The sequence below is a fragment of the Microtus ochrogaster genome, chromosome 2, assembly GCF_000317375.1.
Source record: "Microtus ochrogaster isolate Prairie Vole_2 chromosome 2, MicOch1.0, whole genome shotgun sequence".
Taxonomy (NCBI): domain Eukaryota; kingdom Metazoa; phylum Chordata; class Mammalia; order Rodentia; family Cricetidae; genus Microtus; species Microtus ochrogaster.
The window spans coordinates 36306823-36328069 of NC_022010.1; the positions used below are offsets into that span (position 1 = coordinate 36306823).

The 21247-nt window shown below is 40.1% G+C and overlaps 1 protein-coding gene across 5 annotated transcripts in view; it reads left to right on the forward strand.

Annotated features, from left to right (window-relative positions):
- Il1rap (interleukin 1 receptor accessory protein) overlaps positions 1 to 21247 on the forward strand; it is a 148935-nt gene that overhangs the window by 117061 nt on the left and 10627 nt on the right. For 4 of the 5 annotated variants that reach the window (XR_003378064.1, XR_003378065.1, XM_013351694.2 and 1 more), the window contains exons 7-10: positions 1650 to 1776; positions 3263 to 3411; positions 11743 to 11892; positions 13297 to 13440. Coding sequence is in view for 3 of the 5 variants with exons in the window: in XM_013351694.2 (XP_013207148.1) it covers positions 1650 to 1776; positions 3263 to 3411; positions 11743 to 11892; positions 13297 to 13440 (570 nt within the window). In the remaining 2 variants the exon portion in view is untranslated. Of the gene's footprint in view, positions 1 to 1649; positions 1777 to 3262; positions 3412 to 11742; positions 11893 to 13296; positions 13441 to 16244; positions 19068 to 21247 lie in introns of those variants that run through there. The other variant, XM_013351700.2, reaches the window with a different exon arrangement.

Here is a 21247-nt window from a genome sequence, read left to right on the forward strand (position 1 = left end):
CACTCCAAGGTCCTCCCCCCTCCATCCAGGTCTAGGAAGGTGAACATCCAAACAGGCTAGACTCCCACAAAGCCAGTACATGCAGTAGGATCAAAACCCAGTGCCATTGTCCTTGGCTTCTCATCAGCCCTCATTGTCCGCCATGTTCAGAGAGTTCGGTTTTATCCCATGCTTTTTCAGTCACAGTCCAGCTGGCCTTGGTGAGCTCCCAATAGATCAGCCCCACCTTCTCAGTGGGTGGGTGCTCCCCTCGCGGTCTTGACTTCCTTGCTCATGTTCTCCCTCCTTCTGTTCCTCATTTGGACCTTGGGAGCTCAGTCCATTGCTCCAATGTGGGTCTCTGTCTTTATCTCCATCCATCGCCAGATGAAGGTTCTATGGTGATATGCAGGATATTCATCAGTATGCCTATAGGATCGGGCCCCAGATCCAAAAAGATGAACATGGGATATACTCACTCATAATTGGTTTCTAGCCATAAATAAAGGACATTGACCCTATAATTCATGATCCTAGAGAAGCTAAATAAGAAGGTGAGCCCAAAGAAAAACATATAGTTATCCTCCTGGATATTGGAAGTAGACAAGATTGCTGGGCAAATATTGGGAACTGGGGGGTGGGGTGGGATGGGGGAAGGGGAGATGGGGAGAGACAAGTGAGAAGGGGAGGATGGGGAGAGCTTGGGGGAATGGGACGGTTGGGATAATGGAAGGATGGATATGGGAGCAGGGAAGTATATATCTTAATTAAGGGAGCCATTTTAGGGTTGGCAAGAGCCTTGACTCTAGAGGGTTTCCCAGGGGTCCAGAGAGATGTTCCCAACTAGGTCCTTGGGCAGCTGAGGAGAGAGAGCCTGAAATGGCCCAATCCTATAACTACTTTTTTAAAACTAAGTTTCTGCATGTTTGAAGATGTGGATTCCCTGGCCAGTTCTCTTGGTAATGGCATAATTTCATCCTCCTTGAATAAGGACCCATCAGCTAAAGACTCTTTTGTTGGTCACTGTGGTTGAAAGAGAATAGCCATGATAGGCTCATATCTTTGAATTCTTAGTGCACAGTTTATGGAGCTGTTTGAGAAGAAGTAAGAGCCATGGCTGGGAGTAGACTTTGATGCTACAAGATCTCCTATGATATTCTAAGTAAGCTCTCTCTGACTCACATTTTTTTTTGATGAGATGTAATCTCTCAGCTCCTGTTCCAGCACCATGCTGGCTAGTCTGCTGCCAAACTCTTGTGATGGTCTTCATTTCCAACCCTCTGGAACTGTGAACCCCAAATTAAATGTTCTCTTTTATAACTTGCCTTGGTCATGGTGAAAAGGAACTGAGGCAGTCACACTTTATGAGGGAAATAACAAAACGGAAGGTTTGGGCCTGAGAAGAATGCTGCCAGAGTTCCTCTGGCACTTTAGAGCATATTTATATAGTGATAGAAAATGGCCATTTTGGTAATTGTATGTACAGTTGCTGGGCTTCTCGTCTTGGTTTTATTTTATTTTATTTTTTGTGCATTTGGTGTTAGAATGATGAATGGTTTATTGGCTTTTAGTGGCCACTAGAGAATCAGGCACATATGAGTCATATGAAAGCTGCATATTGATGGATTAACATAGATTAACATCATCTATTCAATGTGTTTGTTTGTCAGGAGAGGAGCTTCTCATCCCCTGTAAAGTCTATTTCACCTTCATCATGGACTCCCACAATGAGATCTGGTGGACCATCGATGGAAAGAAGCCTGATGATGTCACCGCTGACGTCACCATTAATGAAAGGTAACATGGGTTTATACAAGCCCTCTAGTCGTTGTCAATCTCAGGTCTTGATATGCACCATTCAGTGTGCATGATGATTGTTTTTCCTTTAAATAAAATGTAGCAAGATTTTCAGTGGCTGCATCCCAAAGCAGGGCTATGGGTCTTGCAATGCAAGTGCACACACTTGATAGATTGCATGCCAAAATTTGGTATTACATTGTCTTAAGTCCGGGTACCTTCATCACAGTTGTTACAGGCATGTGCTATATTGTCTTAAGCTCTACAGACGTCACATGTTTATGCTATGATTCTCATTTAGAAACATTTGGAATATATCTCCCTCATGAATCTAAAGATACATGAGAAGGAGAAATACTGGGATGCGGCTACCAGATGAAATAGTTTTCAAATCAAATTTGCTAAGTTACGAAATGAAAGCTGGTAAAAAGAAATGTGTTCAAAGTCTTTAGGGAAGCAGAGGAAAATTGGAGGGAAAAAAAAGCCTCCCAACATGTCATGTTTTGTAGAAGGAACTACATGATGAAAGGTTCAGCTTGAGACCCCAAGGGACAGTTACTGATCAGTTCGGGATTCTGAGAATTGAGATTCTCCTCTTCATATTAAATGAATCCTTATGAGAACAAAGTCATGTTATTCCACTTTGCTGCAACTAAGACAAATTTGCAGTGTTCATGAGAGCAGGAAAATAAGTTTGGGAGAAAACTACTTGTCCCTAAACACAGTTTTATGATTGACACCATGTCTAATCTAAAGGAAAACCTGGTCAGCGAAGGGAGAGATCTATTTAGACTCCTCTGAGATAAGGAGTTGAAGGGATTTGAAATCTTGGTCGTAAACACAAACACTTGGTCTTGGACTTACTGCAGTTGGATATACTCACTTCCCAGCTCAGTTTTCATGTTTTGAGCTAGTTCTTCTCTTTGCATGTAACGACTGAACTATGCGGTTTCAACCTTTCACACAAACATCCTGCCTGTCTGCGTTTGAAAATCAAGCTTTCCGTATCTCTGCAGCATGACAGTTATGTGGGGCTGTGATAGCACAGAAGAGCAGTCATCAAGCATGGCTGCAACAGAGACACATGTTCAATCTTCTGAGTATTTCAGTAAATTATTTCCGTAATACACTCTTTTACAAAACAGCCAAGGCATGGAAAATTTAATGGCATTGCCCAAGGTGCAAATGACAAAACATGGATCAACCCCCCCAAATAAGTCTGATATCAGAAGATTCTTTTCAAGCTGATGCAGGCATCGTGCCTCAGCGTCTAGAGCAAGGGTGACATTTAGCTATGAAGGAAGAGCTGCAGTGAGAATCTAGCATTGGGTTTGTCCAGAATTAGGCCAATGTGTGGTATGATAAGGCCCTTGTCAGCATTACAACCCTCTCCCACAGGACTCTGTAGTTGCTTGCTTCTTATTCACACAGAGGGCACAGCCTGTGTGTCTCACAAACGTTTTGATTTCTTTCTTCTTGTCTGTAGTTTAAATTATTCCCCAACAGAGGATGAAACAAGGACTCAGACTTTGAGCATCAAGAAAGTCACCCCTGAGGATCTCAGGCGCAACTATGTCTGTCATGCTCGAAATACCTTAGGGGAAGCTGAGCACGCCGCCAAGGTGAAACAGAAAGGTAATGGATGCACCCAGCCGATGACTCTGTGAACTCTCACATAACACTGTGCTGAATAGGAAATCAGAGAGAGAACTCCAGCGCCTAGCACATCGGACACAAAACAATGAGTCAGTTAAATGAAAAACCTTAGGAGAAAGCTTCCATCTTTACAAAGAGGCTAGCATGTTGGTTCTGAGAGTGTCAGCACCTTAGTACCTAAATGTTACTTGAAAATTCCATGAATGCAAGAGTAAGACACAATTTTATATCTTAAATAATCATGAAAAACGAAAAATCCTCAAAGCCTTTAAAGATGTAATAGAATTTCTAGAATCACATATTGTTGTTGGAGTCCAAAGATGCCCTTAGATATTACTGAAAGCAGAGTTCAAGGGTCACATGTTTGATTGTGCCTTATGACCTTTAGGAATTTTTCCTGAATCACGCATTCTCGCTATTCTTAGAAGTGTAAGAAAGAATGAAACATAAATAGCAGTCATATATTTGTCTATAAATACATAAGGAAGGAATAGGATATTGATTCTCAAAAAAATGTAATTTCAGATTCATGTTTTACACATTATGTATCTATCATTAGGCAGTTTTATAATTGATAAAATAAAATTTATTAAAATATGATTTTGTTTGATATTAAAATAATTTCTATGTTAATATCTGTATTTTCTAAAATAAATAAAAATTACAAATCCTTCTTGTGTGAGCTGTTGCTCCTGAAGCATATTGCCTAAATTTTTCTTTGGGTCTTTCCCCCATCACAAATCCCAACCAATTGATCCCTTCCTGATTATTTTCTAGAGGTATGTAGTAAACTTAACAGAGACATCACATGGTCAGTATGACATTCTGAAACATCCTAGCTCTCACATTTTATAGTTTATAACATATATATACATATATGAAACATTTGATATACTTTATAACATTTATATAAAAAAGGAAAATGTTGACTTATGGTTGTTGCATTTGCTTTAGACTTGAATCCTTTTTATTTATTTATTTTAAGCTGAGCAACAAAGATGGCACAATCAAACCTTGTCTTACAAATTAGAAAGAAATTGTTTATAGCTCTTAAGAAGTCTTAAAGAATTTGTTCAGGATGCTCCATTGCTTCCATCTCAGAAGACACTGTAGTGAATTATCTGTGTTTGAACATTGGATACCCTAATAAAATCCTAGTTTCCTTTTAGCCCAACTCTCTGATCTTGGAAAACTAAAGCACTCTCTGAGCCTCATTATTTTTATCATAAAAAATGGAATGGAGAAAATAATACCAGCACCTCTAAGGTTGTCAAAAATGCACAGAACAAGCATTCTTACTAGTTCATACTATCATCAACTGTTCAATAAATGCTAGCTCTTATTTCTCCAAGGGTGTTACAAGCAATAATTAACAAAAGCATCTGTAATCAAACAAGTACCATTATAGTCTAGGTTACAAAACAAATCAAATTACTTTTGTTCAAGACCTGTTAGAGCCTTTAATATTTAACATTCCAAATGAAGGTCTTCAGGGGTTTAGATTGCTGCAGGCTGGGTGTTTTCAATTGTGTTAAAATCCATATTGCTGAAGTACAAAGAATCTGGGGTTTTTCTTGGCATGTACTCTGTAAAACAATAATAGAAGATGACATAAATCGATCACTTATCAAAAAGTAGGATCAAGCCACAAATAAAATACTGTTTTATGTGGGAGATGTGCCCAAGGATGTCCACCCAAGTAACTACTGTAGCCACAGAAACTCAGATTCTGAGTGTAGTGGGGACAGTAGTGGGGAAATATTGAAGCTGTGAAGGGACACAAGACCCTTTTGACCAATGAGTGTTGATTCCAAGATTTTATATCTGCACATCATCAAAAGGATGACGGGAAGCACAAAGTGGTGACCCGGGCTTGTAATCCTGCCACATGGGAGATTTGAGCCAGGAGTTTGAGGTCAGCCTCAGCTACCTAGAACATTGAAGACCAGCTTGGACTACATGAGACCCCGTCTCAAACAAACAAACAGCAAATATGACAGGGAGAGATTAACACGTGGAATGAGAATTCCCCGATCAGGTTTTATTGACTGCACATTTCATCCATTCAGTTGGCTAAAGTCCTTCATATGAGAGAGCTAAGGTAAAGATGTCTAACGTGCAGTTGTTTGGTGATCAGAGAGTAGCAAGGTAGGTTCTAAGGAGACGTGTGTTTTAAATCCATATGAGAAGTTGCCAAACCAGTTGCCAAAGAGGTTTGCTGTTGCACACAGCCCCCAGCACAGCATGGAGCTTCTTCTACTCTCTTTTCTCACCAGTTTCTGGATTTGTCAACTGTTAAGCTCCTAGCTTCTTAGGAAATGAGTGTCTGTGTCTCACCGCAGTTGCTCTTCAAGTCCCTGGTGATGCTGAAGGCTTTGTTGTAAGTTCATTGATCATTAATAAATCTTGCTGTGAGACCAGCAAAAATCTTTGGTCATTTTCAGCTGGATCATTTGTTTTACATCTAGTGTGGTATGTAACTCATGCTGGACACATGCATACAAGACACACACAACCACATATGCATGCCCAAATTTACACACACCGAATGCACATCCTTTGTTAACTTTTTTTTGAATGTTAAAAATATTTCCATCCAGCTTGTGAATTTATTCATTTTTGAAATATTAGTTTCTATTTACATGTATGAGTGTTTTTGCCAGCATTTATGCATGTGTATCATGTGTGTGCTTAGTGCCTGCAGAGGCCAGAAGGAGACATCAGAGCCCCTGAAACTGGAGTTAAAGACAGCTGGTAGCCAGCATACAGGTGGTAGGTCCCCAGCAAGAATGATAATGCTCTTAACCCCTAAGTCCATGAGTTGATGTTTTGATAAGCACAGTTCTCAGTAATGTGAGGAAGCTCATTTTACCAGTCTCTTTCTGAATTATGTGCTTCTATTCTCTGTTGTATAAAGTCAAATGATGGCAGGCTTTGTTTAAAGATTTCTCCTTTCTTTTTTTTTAATTTATTTATTTATTAAGGATTTCTGCCTCCTCCCCACCACCGCCTTCCATTTCCCTCCCCCTCCCCCGATCAAGTCCCTCTCCCTCATCAGCTTGAAGAGCAATCAGGGTTCCCTGACCTGTGAGAAGTCCAAGGACCGCCCACCTCCATCCAGGTCAAGTAAAGTGAGCATCCAAACTGCCTAGGCTCCCCCAAAGCCAGTATGTGCAGTAGGATCAAAAACCCATTGCCATTGTTCTTGAGTTCTCAGTAGTTCTCATTGTCTGCTCTGTAAGTCCGGTTTTATCCCATGCTTTTTCAGACCCAGGCTAGCTGGTCTTGGAGAATTCCCGAAAGATCATCCTCTTTGTCTCAGTGTGTGGGTGTACCCCTCGCGGTCCTTCTATTTAGGCCTTTGTTCCATCTTAGATTGTAGTCTTGAGGGTGTGAGTTGCAGACTGGAGCCTGATGTTGACATTGTTCTGTTTCTCCACAGAAATAGTTGTTCTGACATCTTGTTGAATGTGTTTCACTGTTTGTTTTTTCTTGAAATGTCTTGAAAGTTTGGTCAAAAATTCATTTATCTTTATGAGTTTCTGCATTCCTCACTCTACCCCTTTAATCAACTACTTGCTGTTTAGTCTTACACCATTTTTATTACTATAGCGTGAAATTATTAACTAAGACGCTGTTGCCCTTTTCCCTTTTCCAAGGTTGTTTCATTATTTTAAAAAAGTACATAGTTTCCTTACCTGTTTTAGTACCAGTTTGTCAATTTCTATTCTTCTTTGATTTTGATTGAGACCCTATTAAATTTGTGAGTAACACTGAAGACTTACCAATACCGATTCTATCAATCCATAAAGATGATAGATCTCTCCATTTATATAGAGTCTTAGTAATTTATTTCATCAATTAAAAAAAAATTGAATGTACTGGTTTTTATTACATGTTATCAAATTTGTCTCTCAAGAATTTTAAAATGTATGCCATCAGACTTTTAAGTTTTCTAATTGTTTATTAATAAAGCATAGTCATGTAGTTAATTGATTTGTATGTGCTCACCTTGAGCTGTTCTTCAAATTTCAATTATCACAATTTCTGCTTGTCTCTCTCTTATTCTTTTTCCTTAAGAGTGTGTTTTCTGATGTCAGTTTTCTAAGTTGTCCTTCGGGGCACCCTCTTGTTCTTCTAAGTTGTCATGTATGGGCATGCTTTCTGGGGATCATTTCTTTCAATTGTTTCAGAGCCTATGGAGGCTTTAGTGGTTTTTGTTATGATAAATGATTTGTATGCTTTTTCAAGAATGTATTTTTCATGTTTTGAATTTCTGCCTCACTGGAATGTCTCCATTGATATTTCCTATTTACTCTTCACAAGTGTTCATTTAAAAAAAAACTCAGCAGACACATTTTAATATGGATTTTAAAATGCTTAGCTCATCTTTAAATCATCTCTGCCAATTCTAGATTCTATTTTTACTTATTGATATGTCTTTTGAACGTTGATTCTTCTATTTTTCTGCTATCTAGTGTTTTATCATTATTCTGGGCATCATAGATGTTATGCCGTGGAATGTATTTTGTGAGCAAATTGAGTTTTATTGTAGCAGGTGTTTAATTTGTCTATATTATAGGTCTCCTTTCCTTTTCTCCCTTCTTTCTTCCTTCTGGAATTCTCTTAATTGCGTGTGTTACAGGAGCTAGAAATGCCCTTTCTGGTAAGGCTGGGTGGATACACTTCTTAGGCTCAGCCATTTAGGCTCTGACGCCGGACACCTGGGTCACCTCAGATTCGGATGTGCTTCTATGGTTTTTCATTTTCTAGGTGTTCTTTATAAGACATTGTAAGTGCAAACTAAGTCTCCACAGCTTTGCATTTTCACGTTCTTTGCCACAGACTGAAGATAACCTCATGCAGATTCCTAGAGTTCCTTTTCTACTCAACTCTCCTCTTTCTATTACTTAGTCCTTGAAATGCAAACTGGCTCAATTGTCTCAACTCTCATTTCTCTCCCCAGCTCAGAGCAGCCACCACCTTCTTAGGACTTTCCTTTCTGTACCAAAATCTGGAAGGTTATCTTTGATGATTATTAGAAAGAAAAAGACATAATGACCATGGGCTTATCTTAGTTTTACCAGTTCTCCAACTGTAAGAGGCTAAAATGCCACAACAGCAGCACTATTTAAGGTATTCCAGAGGGCAGGCTAGTTCATTATCATTTACTTTTCTGGTACCAAAGGTGAGGTCCAGAGGACAGAGGGTGTAGCCTCATCCCTGAACCATCAGATTTGCAGATCAATTCACCGTTCTCTGTTTTGACATCACTAAAATAAAACACTCTTTTGTTAACATTTCAAACTAATGGCCATCACCACAATTTTAAAAATTATGCATAATTAAGTACTGACTAGCCTTGGTCTCTGTGGCAGGGGACAATTGGCAGACCAGGCACCTGGTATTCAGAGGAAGAGCTCAGTAGATTGCAAGCCCAGTTATAACAATGAAGATAGATAATTTGGGTTGCCAAGGACAAATTTTTTTGTAGAGCCAGAACCAAAAGCAGGGGAGAGGACCAGTGCTGGGGTCCTTCATTCTTTTAACAAAGATGGCTGGCTGGGTACATGAAGTTCAGGGCCAGTTTATAATACAGAGCTGCAAAGCACATTCTGATTTGGGGAGTAGCAATAAGCAAATGACGGCATTTGGCTACATTCTAATTGAGACTAACTGCAATCAATGAGAGGGGGAGTTCAGGAGTCCGGTGTGGTCAGATTGCGTCACTCCTTTTTGATTGGAAACCGTTGTGTCTGAAATTGCATCAGTGCGAAATTGTCATTTCGAATGCCGAGACTTGCAGTAGGAAGGACACAAAATATAGGCCAAGGGTCACTGCTTCCCTGTCATGTCCTTTCGCTTTACAAGACAGCCCTTTAGAACCACAGCCATTTAGAAGAGCTGTCCGGTGGATTATTAATTTTCTGGTCCGATCAGTTAAGTGCGGTTAGGGAATCTTTAATAAGAAGATGACACCAGGAAGCACAATCTGAGCTGTAAATATGAGCTGTATCATCAGAGATACAAAACAAAATTGAAGAGCCCTATTAAAAGTGAAAGAGGCTGTAGAAATGAGCCTGGCAGAGAGAAATCAATTGTTTAATTGATCTTTTGCTCTTCAAGCAAGACCTCTATTAATACCTGGAAAAACACCCACCCATTTAGAGGACCACCATCCTGAGACTCCAGGACTGGGTTACACCTGATAACAAGGTTTGAATGGTCAGTTCCAGGGTTCCCCTGTAACTAGATAGACAACACACTGAATTCAGGTTGATGAACTTGAAAGTCCGAGATTTATCTCTAAATTGAGAACTTTGGACTCTGCTCCAGGTTGCTTACCGTGTTTTCGTTCGGATTAAATGCCATTTGAAAAGTCCTCCCAGCCACTGAGTCCACATCTGGTCAATGATCGAACACCATGGCAGCATTCCATGTGCAAATTAAAGAGAACCTAGATAGCAGGCCCACTCTGGAGGCGAGTCTCCACACCTCATCTCAGCAGACAGATGTTCAGCACTAAAGTGTTCACCTGCGCGGAGAAGCATCTCTGTCTCCCCGCTCTTCGACCTCCCCCGCCCCAGCCTCACTCCATCTGGCCCAGGTCTCCCCATCACATGACTTGCGTTTTCAAAACATCAGTAACAGTTTTTAAACTAACCCAATGAAATATGCTCTTGTTTCTGTGCTTCCCCTGCATTAGGTTTTTTTTTTTAGCCCTTCCTGCCGTCTTCCCTTTCTATCCCTCAAACATCTGGCAGACATGCCAAGAAAGGCATTATCGAGCTAGCCAATACCAAGCCCAGCTTCCTCTCCAGCAAATTACTCTGTTCTTCCTCAAAGTCTTCAGCTGCCGTGCCACAGTCAACATAGCAAACAAATGATGCTTCTGCCCTTGACTGTAACTTTGGGCATCTTTCCTTATCCTGAAAGAGGAAAGGGCTATTTCTGGGGAAGTTTGTTGAGATCCCAGGTGCCGCAGGGATAGGATGGACAAAATGGTTTCCACCTGGAAGTTGTTTGTGGAGGCCTAGTCTATTTTGCAGGGAGTGGGAAGGAATGGTGAAGGAGTAACTGTCTACAGTTCACTAATATTGCTGAGATGAAAATCAATGAAAAGTAGATATCTCTATGGACAAAACCCAGGCTGAAAAAATAGAACAGCTTTATTAGTGAAATGAAGACATATATAAATGAACTTGGAAATTAAAAGAAAAGAAAGACATACTATAGCCACAAGTCATACTATGGTCACAGCATTGTGTTTGCTTTTCCTGAGCCCTTTGAGACAAGGACAGTGTAAATGAGACAGGACAGTGATTGGAGGCTTGGTTAGAATAGTCAGTGAAGTGAGCAGGGCTTCTGACTTAATTCCTGGCTTTTAATAAATTGGGAATTATCTCACTCTATTTCCGGTACTTCCATAAAGCCTGCCTATGGTATTCACAGTGTCAAAAAAGTAAGTAGATAACAAGGAAAAAAAATCAAATCTCAGAAGGTCAGCCTTTGAAGTATTTGTCACAGAACTGTGAGCTTGGGAAATATAAGAACCAAATACCACTTCCTATTCCGTAGATTTGCCAAAACTCAATGAAAATACTAGTTTGAAGCCTCTTTTAAATAAAGGAAAGGAATCAAATTTCTCTGATATTGATGTCAGAAAGAGGATGAAGTCAAAATTAATAGACACGGCAAGATTTTTGCTCAGGTGATGATGATGGGTCTCTCTTTGGGGAGGGTTCTTGGGAGAGCACTGCAAGAAAAAACAGTTGCTGGACACAGCACTTTCAAAACTCTCTTTGTCCTAGGATCATGGCACAGTGCTGCAGTCTCAGTTCCCAGGAGGCTGAGGCAGGAAGTTGGTGAGGTTGAGCTGAAGAGCAAGACTCTCTCAGTTTATACATGACTAGGGTTATAGTTCAACGGTAGAGCTTGCCTAGCATGCACAAGACCCTGTGCTGAGTTGAATATGATAACCTTCCTGGAAATCCTTCCCAATGTTAAGATCCTATTTTATTTTGTATACATTTAGTATCTATTCAAATTACTAAGTCATTTAAAGCACTTTCTTTACCAGGAACTATAAACCACACAGCAAGAACAACAAAAGAGTAAATAAATAGGATACAATCTAGTATTTAAAAAAGATTATGCCTAATCTGTTATCATGTTGTTTCTGCTTGTTAACGTTTGCATGTCAAGTGCCTGACTTGGCCACTTGGCTGATCCAGCCATGAAGGAGATGGAGGATTACTATGATCACTGATTAGAAGTTAATTATCATCATCATTTTATCATTTGCTTTAGTAATACCGCCGAGGTACACAGTGGAACTCGCCTGTGGTTTTGGAGCCACGGTATTTCTGGTGGTGGTTCTCATCGTGGTCTACCATGTTTACTGGCTGGAGATGGTCCTCTTTTACCGGGCTCACTTCGGAACAGATGAAACAATTCTTGGTGAGTGCTGGAAGCATGATGCAAATCTCTTTAAACAACGTGTTTCTCTAGCATATGAACCACTGTATTTAATAAGATCATCTTTGATTTTAGCTCTTACTAGTAAAAAAATCTTTCCAGTATGCCCTGTTCACCTTTCTTGATGGAAATATGGTTTAGTCTAGACTAGCTTTGTCTTTATAAAATTATGATGCATATTACATATGAAATTAACATTTCCCCCAATGGTTCAAAGGGCATAAGTGAAATAAGGATTTGATCCAATATTCATACATTGTTATTTCAGTATAAAAATGATATTTAAAATGTTAATGAGATGTTTTGCCAACTTTCAAATGCAGAACGCTGCTTTGCAGTCCTGGCACATCTCAGTGGGGACAGCTGCGCTCAGATGGCCAGCAGACACATGTGGTTCTTGGTCACTAGAGAGGACAGTGCAGGGCCACAGCCTTTTGTTTTGCTTTGTTTTGTCCTTTGTGTTGTGACACAGTGTCTCATTGTGCAGCTCAGGCTGACCTCAATCCTGAGTGCTGGGATGGTTGGTCTGCGCCACCACGTTCAGCTGTAGGTTCATATGTTTCAGGGGAAGATCCATGGGCCAGCAGCATCATGATCATCCAAAAGCATTTTAGGTGGAGACTTTTAAACATGACTCCCTCTGAACCAGAACATATGCTGTAACAATACTTCCAGGTGGTCCAGGTGTACATAAGAGTGTATTGTTTACCTTGCTCTCACTAAGAAAAATCTTTCCAATGTGTATTCCTGGGAGAAATTTTCCTGGCAGTATCACTGAGACATCCAAATCTTTACCAAATCTCTACTGTACAGGAAAAGGAGAAACAGCCCACCCCATAAAATTCTAATTCAGAGGGCCTTGGGAAGAAACACATAATCTATATTTTTAACGACTCATGAATTTTATTAAGCAAATTTCAGAAAGATCAATATATCGATCTTAACATAATTTAATTCTAGTTCTTTTTGGGTATAATTTAGTCAAAAAGTCTTTCTCAATTTAGAATTCTAATGTATTAGCAAGTGGTTTTCTAGAACACTGCGTAGAAATTTCCTGCCTGGCCTTAGCTCCCAGGACCTGTGGTGTGCATCCTTGTTCCCATGATTCAGGGGACAGTCTTTGTCCACTACAGGCGTCACTCCCTGAGATGAGAGTAGAAGATACTTCAGATACAGTCTGAACCCACATGGTCCTTCTGCCTGAATCCTGTCACCACTAAAAAATTACACTGACATCTGTCACATTCTTCACAGATGCAAAAAGGAAAAAAATGAAAAAAAAGTTAAAATGCCCAACACCCAAAAGTTAGATTTAAGAAAAAAAAAAGGAACAATTTGAGAATTTTTTTTTTCTAATTTGCTTTGACTCTGTGTTCCTTTTGCTAGATGGAAAGGAATATGATATTTATGTTTCCTATGCAAGAAACGCTGAAGAAGAGGAGTTTGTGTTGCTGACGCTCCGTGGCGTTTTGGAGAATGAATTTGGATACAAGCTGTGCATCTTCGACAGAGACAGCTTGCCTGGGGGAAGTAGGTATCGTGCATGAGCAACATGGGCGCCACCCTGAGGGACGAAGTGGATCCTGAGTTTCTGGTGCATGAATGGGCTGTAGCACAGTCATGGTGTTCAGATAGTGAGTGTACAGATCCTTCAGGTAATGGAGACTTCTCCAGAAGTGCAGGCGCAGTGTCAGGTGGACATTGTTTAGTCTAGTTCCTGGCTTTAAACTTTTCCCTTGTAACTTCAAAGAGCTCCATGCCGGAAAAGAGCCAGCCCCGAGGAAGTCAATCTCACTGGAAGTTAGATTTTCAAGAAGCCTTGGGCTGACACGCATTCATTTTCGTTCATTTTTTTAACAAAGACCAAGTGGAGAGAATGTGTCTTTACACAAACTGAGTTTTACTCTGCTTACCTGGAATGGAGCTGCAGGACACAGAGTAGAGAATTTCCCCGCTAACACAGCATGCCCTTTGCTCTTTCTCACCATTTCCCCACCTCTGAGCCAGAGAGCTGCTGCTGCCCAAATCTGCCTGTTCACTGTTTGTATCTCCTTTTCTAACAGTGTGGATGTTTGTGTTTTAGCTTAAAATGTGGAAGGTCATTGCATTCTACCTAGTTTTACAAGGAAAAGCTTGAACTAATGTTAAAAACCAATGCTTTCTCTTTTCAAGCCCAAACAGTCATGGTTCATTCAGGAGTTTTGTAGCAAGCATGGTAGCAACACTGTTCAATTCCCTATAAAACTTTCCTATCTAATATAAGCACACTGACTCCCATTTGGAGCAGAGAAAGGCATTTTCCTCTCTTTTTCCAAAGAAATCTGTTCACGTTGACTGTTTTATATGTTTTTGAAATGCGTGGGTAATTAATACCTGGAACAGTTTTCTTCTCATTTTGAGTCAATAAATCATTTTGCTTATCTGCCCAGCCATCACCCCAAACCTGAGCTTGTGTTCTACAGAAGATCTCTCCTTGTGTGTCATTGTGCCATCAAATGATCACTTATATGGTGAAAAGCAAAGTTCTACTCATATTAATTAACAATTTGCTTAACTCATTCATGCATCTATTGATTCGTTTACAAAGTCAAACAAAGTATCTTATCTACTATGTGAAGAGTGAATAAAAGATGCGCAGTATATATCCGGATAAGACCTACAGGGGACTAACAGTCCTTCGAAAAATGCAGAGTTTTTCTTGCACACTGCAGGCCCTCTTCTCTTTAGATTCTTCCTGCTGCTCTTTCTGAGGCCACTTTGCTGCCGAACCTCTTTCTGTGCAGAGACACAGTCAGCCTCTGCTGGAAATGCTTAGAGGAAACACACACCTCTTTCTGGGTTCTCCCCCAGGCTGCACATGTTAGATGTTACCTGGCAAGTTCTTCCCTATTACTTCTGCACCCGTGAAGATTAAGAATGGAAATCACTGCAGAAGGGAATGTGATACAGGTTTGCACACCACCAGGGCACTGCCTGGAGCCATCGAGCGAGCATCGCTTCTCTAGGTGAAGGATTATGCCAGTCTCCATGAGCATCTGGGAGCAGATAGATTAGTCTCAAGAATTTAGCAGCAGGAATTAATCAGAGCCCTTGAATAAAATTAGCCTGTGTTTCCCTCTTCCCCACTTTGTTTTGTTCATAAAAAAAAAAAGTGTTTGCTAGTAAATGTAAGGACAGCAGCTAGCATTTGCTGAAGAAAGGCTGGCTTCCCAGGGACTAAATGTTGAGGAGAAAGATCCGTGTTCTGCTTTCATCTCCACCCCAGAGAAAAGGAAGGAGCTGATGTGGGAAGACACTGTTGGCCAAAATGCCATTTGTTTGAGTTACTAATGTAGCTACATTGTGACATCAGTTGGCATCAGGAAAGTACACGTCTGTAGCCAGCTTTCTTGGGCCACCAGCCCCCAAATCATGACAGAGAAGCTTATTATTAATTATGAATTCTTGGCATTAGCTTAGGCTTGTTTCTAGCTAGTCTTTTTTTTTCCCCCTTTAACTTAAATTAACCCATTTCTACTAATCTATGTGCTGCCCTGAGGCTTGTTTACCCCATCTAAATATTGTCCGTTCTGCTTTTCTGCTTCCTCCATGACTGGCTGGCTCCTGGCTCCTGGCTGGCTGGCTGGCTGGCTGGCTCCCCTTTTCTCTCTGCCCGCCAGCCCCACCTATCCTTCCTCTGCCGAGATATTAGCTGTTCAGCTTTTTATTAGACCGATCAGGTGCCTTAGGCAGGCAAGGTAAAACAGCAACACATCTTTGCATAGTTAAACAAATTCAGCATAAACAAAGGCAACACATCGTGTGTAGTTAAACAATTATTCTATTCTACAACACATACCAGCAGATGGAGACTCCACATTGTCTGCTCTTGCCCTTGGTTAGCTGCAACTGAAACTTGGGGTCTTTGAATCTGTAGTACAAGGTTTTTAATTCTTTTCATGTGATGGCTTATTCTAGGGTATCTTTCAGGAGCCAGTTGGGCTGAGACACAATGCTGTTTGAAGAAACTGATATCACTGCAATGTGTCTAGTCTATCTTGCTCAAACAGTGCTTGTGAGGACCTCGTGACAGCAGTCCACCATACTTTTGGCTTTAGCTTATTTGGAAATATTTGGGGCATAGGGCATTTGTGTATAACTCCATTTTCCCTGAGCAGAGTGACGTTCGCTGGACAGTATGTTTGGACTAAAGATGAATACTGTTGTTGGGGAGCGTGTTAGAGCTTTGATTCTCGGGCAGCCATTCCCAGTCCCCTCCCTGCCTTTGCTCCCCGAGCTCTGTGGATCAGGTGGTTCCTGGCCAACACTAATCCCCACGGTGTTTTCTTTCCCAGTTGTCACAGATGAGACCTTGAGCTTCATTCAGAAAAGCAGACGCCTCCTGGTTGTGCTAAGCCCCAACTACGTGCTCCAGGGAACACAGGCCCTCCTGGAGCTCAAGGCGGGCCTAGAAAATATGGCCTCCCGGGGCAACATCAACGTCATTTTAGTACAGTACAAAGCTGTGAAGGACATGAAGGTGAAAGAGCTGAAGAGGGCTAAGACGGTGCTTACGGTCATTAAATGGAAAGGGGAGAAATCCAAGTATCCCCAGGGCAGGTTCTGGAAGCAGCTGCAGGTGGCCATGCCAGTGAAGAAGAGTTCCAGGTGGTCTAGCAGTGACAAGCAGGGCCTATCCTATTCGTCCCTGAAAAATGTATGAAAGGGAAAGCCAAGGAGCAAAAAGAACAAATGGGCTCATGGGAGGAAGAGCCTCCCTTCTTCCCTCCCAGGCTGTGGCTTCATAGATAGAAAGAGAACCCTGTCTAAGCCCTTCTTAGGGAAACATCCTAGGGATTGTGTGACTGGCAGTTTTGCTTGTCAGGCCAACTTAAGGGTAAGAGTGATGTTCTCTACAGTTTGTCGCCAGATCTAATGCCATTATGCTCTTTGCGAGTCAAAGATGTGTTCGATGCATCCTCCGTCTCGCTTCCTCCCTTTCTTTTAATCTTTTTGCATAAATGTTATCATGATGGAGCCCCTTTGCCCAGTGACTCGAAGCTCCTTTAAAGATAGGTTACAGGGAGTATCGCCTGTTTCTCCGTAGGCTTTTCCTTGAGTTTTATTTTATTTTCAGTCATCCATTGAACATATCGCCAGAGGTTAAATCTATTTCAACTGAGGATAATTCACTCCGTTGCTAATTTGTCTGTTGAATCCACCACCTCAGTAAGACTAACAGTCAAACTACAGCTGTTCCTCATGGCAGATTCAGTGGCAAGACCCCTTTCTTACTACTAAAACCACATTTCCCTTGTCTCAGGTAATGGATTACCATATTTATAAACTTGACAAAGTCACAGCTTCTGCCTTATCATAGTAGCTTCTCAAGGATGTACAGATAGAGAGGTCCACACTTGTCAGTCTGTCTCCCTACCTATTGTGTCCATCGTCCACACTTCATAGGAGGCACCAAGCTTTTACTGGTGCTAACGGAAAAGTGAGAAAACGCCAAAATGCTCTCAGAGTGTTCTTGACACCGGAAGAGAACAGGGAGCAGGATACTTGCAGTTTGTCTTTTAATTCCAACCTTACTAATGGGAGAACCAGGGAAGTGGTTAATCCCTGCTCATTCACACCTCTTCATTATGAAGCAGAGTTGAGAGGTAGCAATTTTCCTTTTAGCATTACTATTCTAAAAGAATGACCATGTCTAATAATTTATTCACGAGTACATGTAGTACCTTGTTCCAAATAAATCACCCTGAAAGTCACTGTTGATGAAACTGGGGTTTTTTAGTTTTAAGCAGAGGTTTACTTATTCCTCGGACTTGTAAAAGTGAAAACTAAGTACATTTATGTTTAGAGTGGCCAGTTTCTACATCATGTCTAGCATGTGTGTATACATATACGTATATATATATAAATACATATACACATCTGCAATATCGGTACATGTGAATTTTATGTGTGTATGTATATAGAAGTTCCCACAAACAAAAATGTGTATGGGTGTATATCCACTTGCCTATAAATTATCTGTGTGTATGTATTTGGGGCTATACATAATCACACACATATATCTTTAAACAACCATTGGTATATTATTAAAAGCCAGTAGAATTATTGTCCAGTTTTAAAATTTATGTTTATAGTGCAATGGTTTTCTGTTGGTGCTTTCATTCCACTACTGTTTGGTTTGTGACTTCGTGGTTCTCTGTGTATAGTTATCATAGATCTTGCCTCCCCTGGACTAGTATGAATGACTTACTGTTCCTACAGTTGATCTGGGTTGTAGGGCTATCTCTTGTCCAGGGACCTCCCATTGTCACTGTTCAACAGTGGGTGGTCACCTGATATCAGCTGATTTTCTACTATATTTCCTGCAAGACACATTTAAAGTCTAAGTTATGTGAATCTCAGTGTTCAGCCGTGTGGACTACTGACTGATGAAGAAAAACAGACATAGCTATAAATGAGTCTGAGTATCCCATGAAATACAACTCCTAACTTAAGGAAGACTTTATCCAAGTTGTATTAATGTTAATAAGAAATTCTGAAATTTTCTCTTATTTTAAGTGTTCATCAGTACTGATGCCTGCAATAAATTATTGCTCTGTGTTAGAATTATTGGTTACTCTAAATTGAAAAGAGTTCCCTTGTGAATCTTTGACATAAAAACTATAATATATAGTCTTTTTCAGTTTTTTAAAAGGTTAGTGATTTTTGTTATTTCAAATAATTACCATTTCCACTAATAACCCTTTAATCACAGTACCCAATGAAAGCTGGCCCCAGATAAGCTTTGAATGTTAGTTCTAGCATTAGCTATAGGAAAGCAAGGGGCAAGCTCCTCACCACAGGCCGATCTCTGCACTGTGTAGTTTCTGCCCTGCTGGATTCTGTACTCAGCTCAGCTGCTGTTCTATACCCCTAGAAATGCTTCATGGTTTCCTATTGACACTCCTCTTTGTTGTACTGACCCTGCTCCAATTCTATAGTGTAAAGCATCTCAAACCTAAAGAACGTATCTCATCCTAAGAGAACTTAGTTTGAAGACTCTTGTCTGAGTTTCAGAAGATGTTCCATACAGAATAGCAGAGCTCTGGAGGAGGGGTCACACACTTGTCCTAGGAGGGCAAGAAGATATATCATGTCTCTTATGAATAAAAAAAAAAGAAAACATCCTCCATAGTTTTTGGTTTATGATAAAGGGAACGTCTGCACCCAGGTTAACAAAGACCCATGCTATATAGAGTGTCTACTCACACAGTCACACGTGGTTTATTTAATTGTCTTTTGTACTTTAAACGACTCCCTGGGATCCTAATAATAAAGTACTGTCCTCTACTGGGAAACAAGGCATCACTCCGCTTGTTACTTACGCATCCGGTTTCCATAGGTTTTAGTACTTTATGACTGTCTTTTTAATTTTATTCATACACATTTGTATTTTCCATTTTCATTTGATTTGTATATTTTCATATTTTTTACAATAAACCATTTATTTTCAACTTTGAATTTTATTTTGTGCATGTGTTTTGTGTCTTTATATTTTTTTTGTCTGGGATTGAGAAATAGGAGGGAAAAAAGAGCAATTATGTTTACAAAAATAAATGAAAGAAGTTGTAATAGCGAAATATTTATTGAGGAATAAGAAAACTGTGAACTTCGTATCAAGAACATTGCCTCTGCATGAGTAAAAGAATTGCTTAAGTAGAATGAATAGTCCAGTACATTAGATGAGTGGGGGCAGGGAAGCAAAAGCCATACTTGGTAATAACTTTAAAACAAAACCACAGTGATTTCTCTGGTTTCAGTTTCAAATGCCACTAATGCACAGAAAACTCTTACTAGTCAACAAAAGAAAGGAGCCAGGATGCATGGACCACAGCCACGAGGACACGGTTTTCTATTTAGTTAATAAACAACTGCCAGGCAGGATTGAAAGGCAACAAAATTCTCTACTGTGGGCATATAGAATCCCCATTCCAGGAAATGTACATCGTATTATATTTTTGTGTATAGATGTTTTGATTGAATGCATGGTAACCAGTCTTAAGTTGCTTCACCCTTCAATCCGTTTAGAAGACTTGGGATTGGCATTCGTTGCATTGGTGTCATCAATCTCACTATCACTTGCGTAATTAAATTTCTCAAGACATTTTCTCCATTCAGTTGTCTACATCCCTAACCAGATCTTTTATGCAAGCCAAGTATGCAGCACGGAATGAAAGACATGTTCAGCAGCTAATCTAGTGTTTCTTTTGAAGCATTTTTAAAATTAGATTGTTATGTATTTATTTTCTATCCCTATGTGGGGACGGCATATGTACTAGTCAGTTCTCATATTCTGCCCAGGGGTCAAACTCAGAATGACAGGCACTTTCACCTACTGACTCATCTTACTAGCTCTGATTTTTATGTTTTGGCCAAATTATAAAATTAACTGATATATTTATTGATTTTTTTTATCAGTTCTTGATATAGCTTTAGAATATAAACAGTAAATTCATGATAGTAATGGGGTTTAAATTTTCTATGCATTTAGTTTATAATAGCTGCAGACAAGAACAATTACTATTAATACAGTCTCACCATCTCTTTGACCATTGCTAATTTTTGTTATGGCCCTATACTTTTGCTTTTATCATATGCGTTTTGTAGAAAAAAAAAGACTCAAATATAAAGGTATTAAAATAAAAAGGAGATCAAGGAAAAATAAATAGTTGAATTCAGATGGTTCTTCAGTGTTGCTCTGTTTTTAAAAAGGGGGAAAGACAGCATGAGAGGGGAGGTTTTTCTATAAAAACCCCAGCAAAGGAAAATCATCAGATTCAAAGTTTTCTTGTAGATGAATGTGACTTCCATGGCTATTACAATTTTTGAAGGCATGCTTTTCCTTAAGGATTATAGAGTTCTGGATCAGAACCAAAGCTTAAAAAACATCCTAATGATTCAAAGAAATGAACCCATTGCTGTATAATTAGACCTCATTCTTCTGAGCCCAACAATAAATCACCTAATTCATTATGCCTCTACACAAACTCTAACATCACCCTCATCCTCAAATGTGAAGCTTTGAAAATCTGGGAGGAGTTTGAAAAAGCATAAAAGGAAACCACTTGTTTCTAAAGTATGAAGTGAAGATCTGAGCACAGGAGAAGCCCCATCTTGGGAGCAGATCTATTCCTTTGTCAGGGTCTGTTTCCATCACTCAGATCTGCATCCATACTGTCCTCTTCCAAATGGAAACCTTTCCACTTTGTTGAAAGGTACAATATTATTTTTTTTTAATTCCACAAGCCCAAGACAATGTTTAAGACCTGGCTTTTACTTGCACCCATGGTTCACCCAC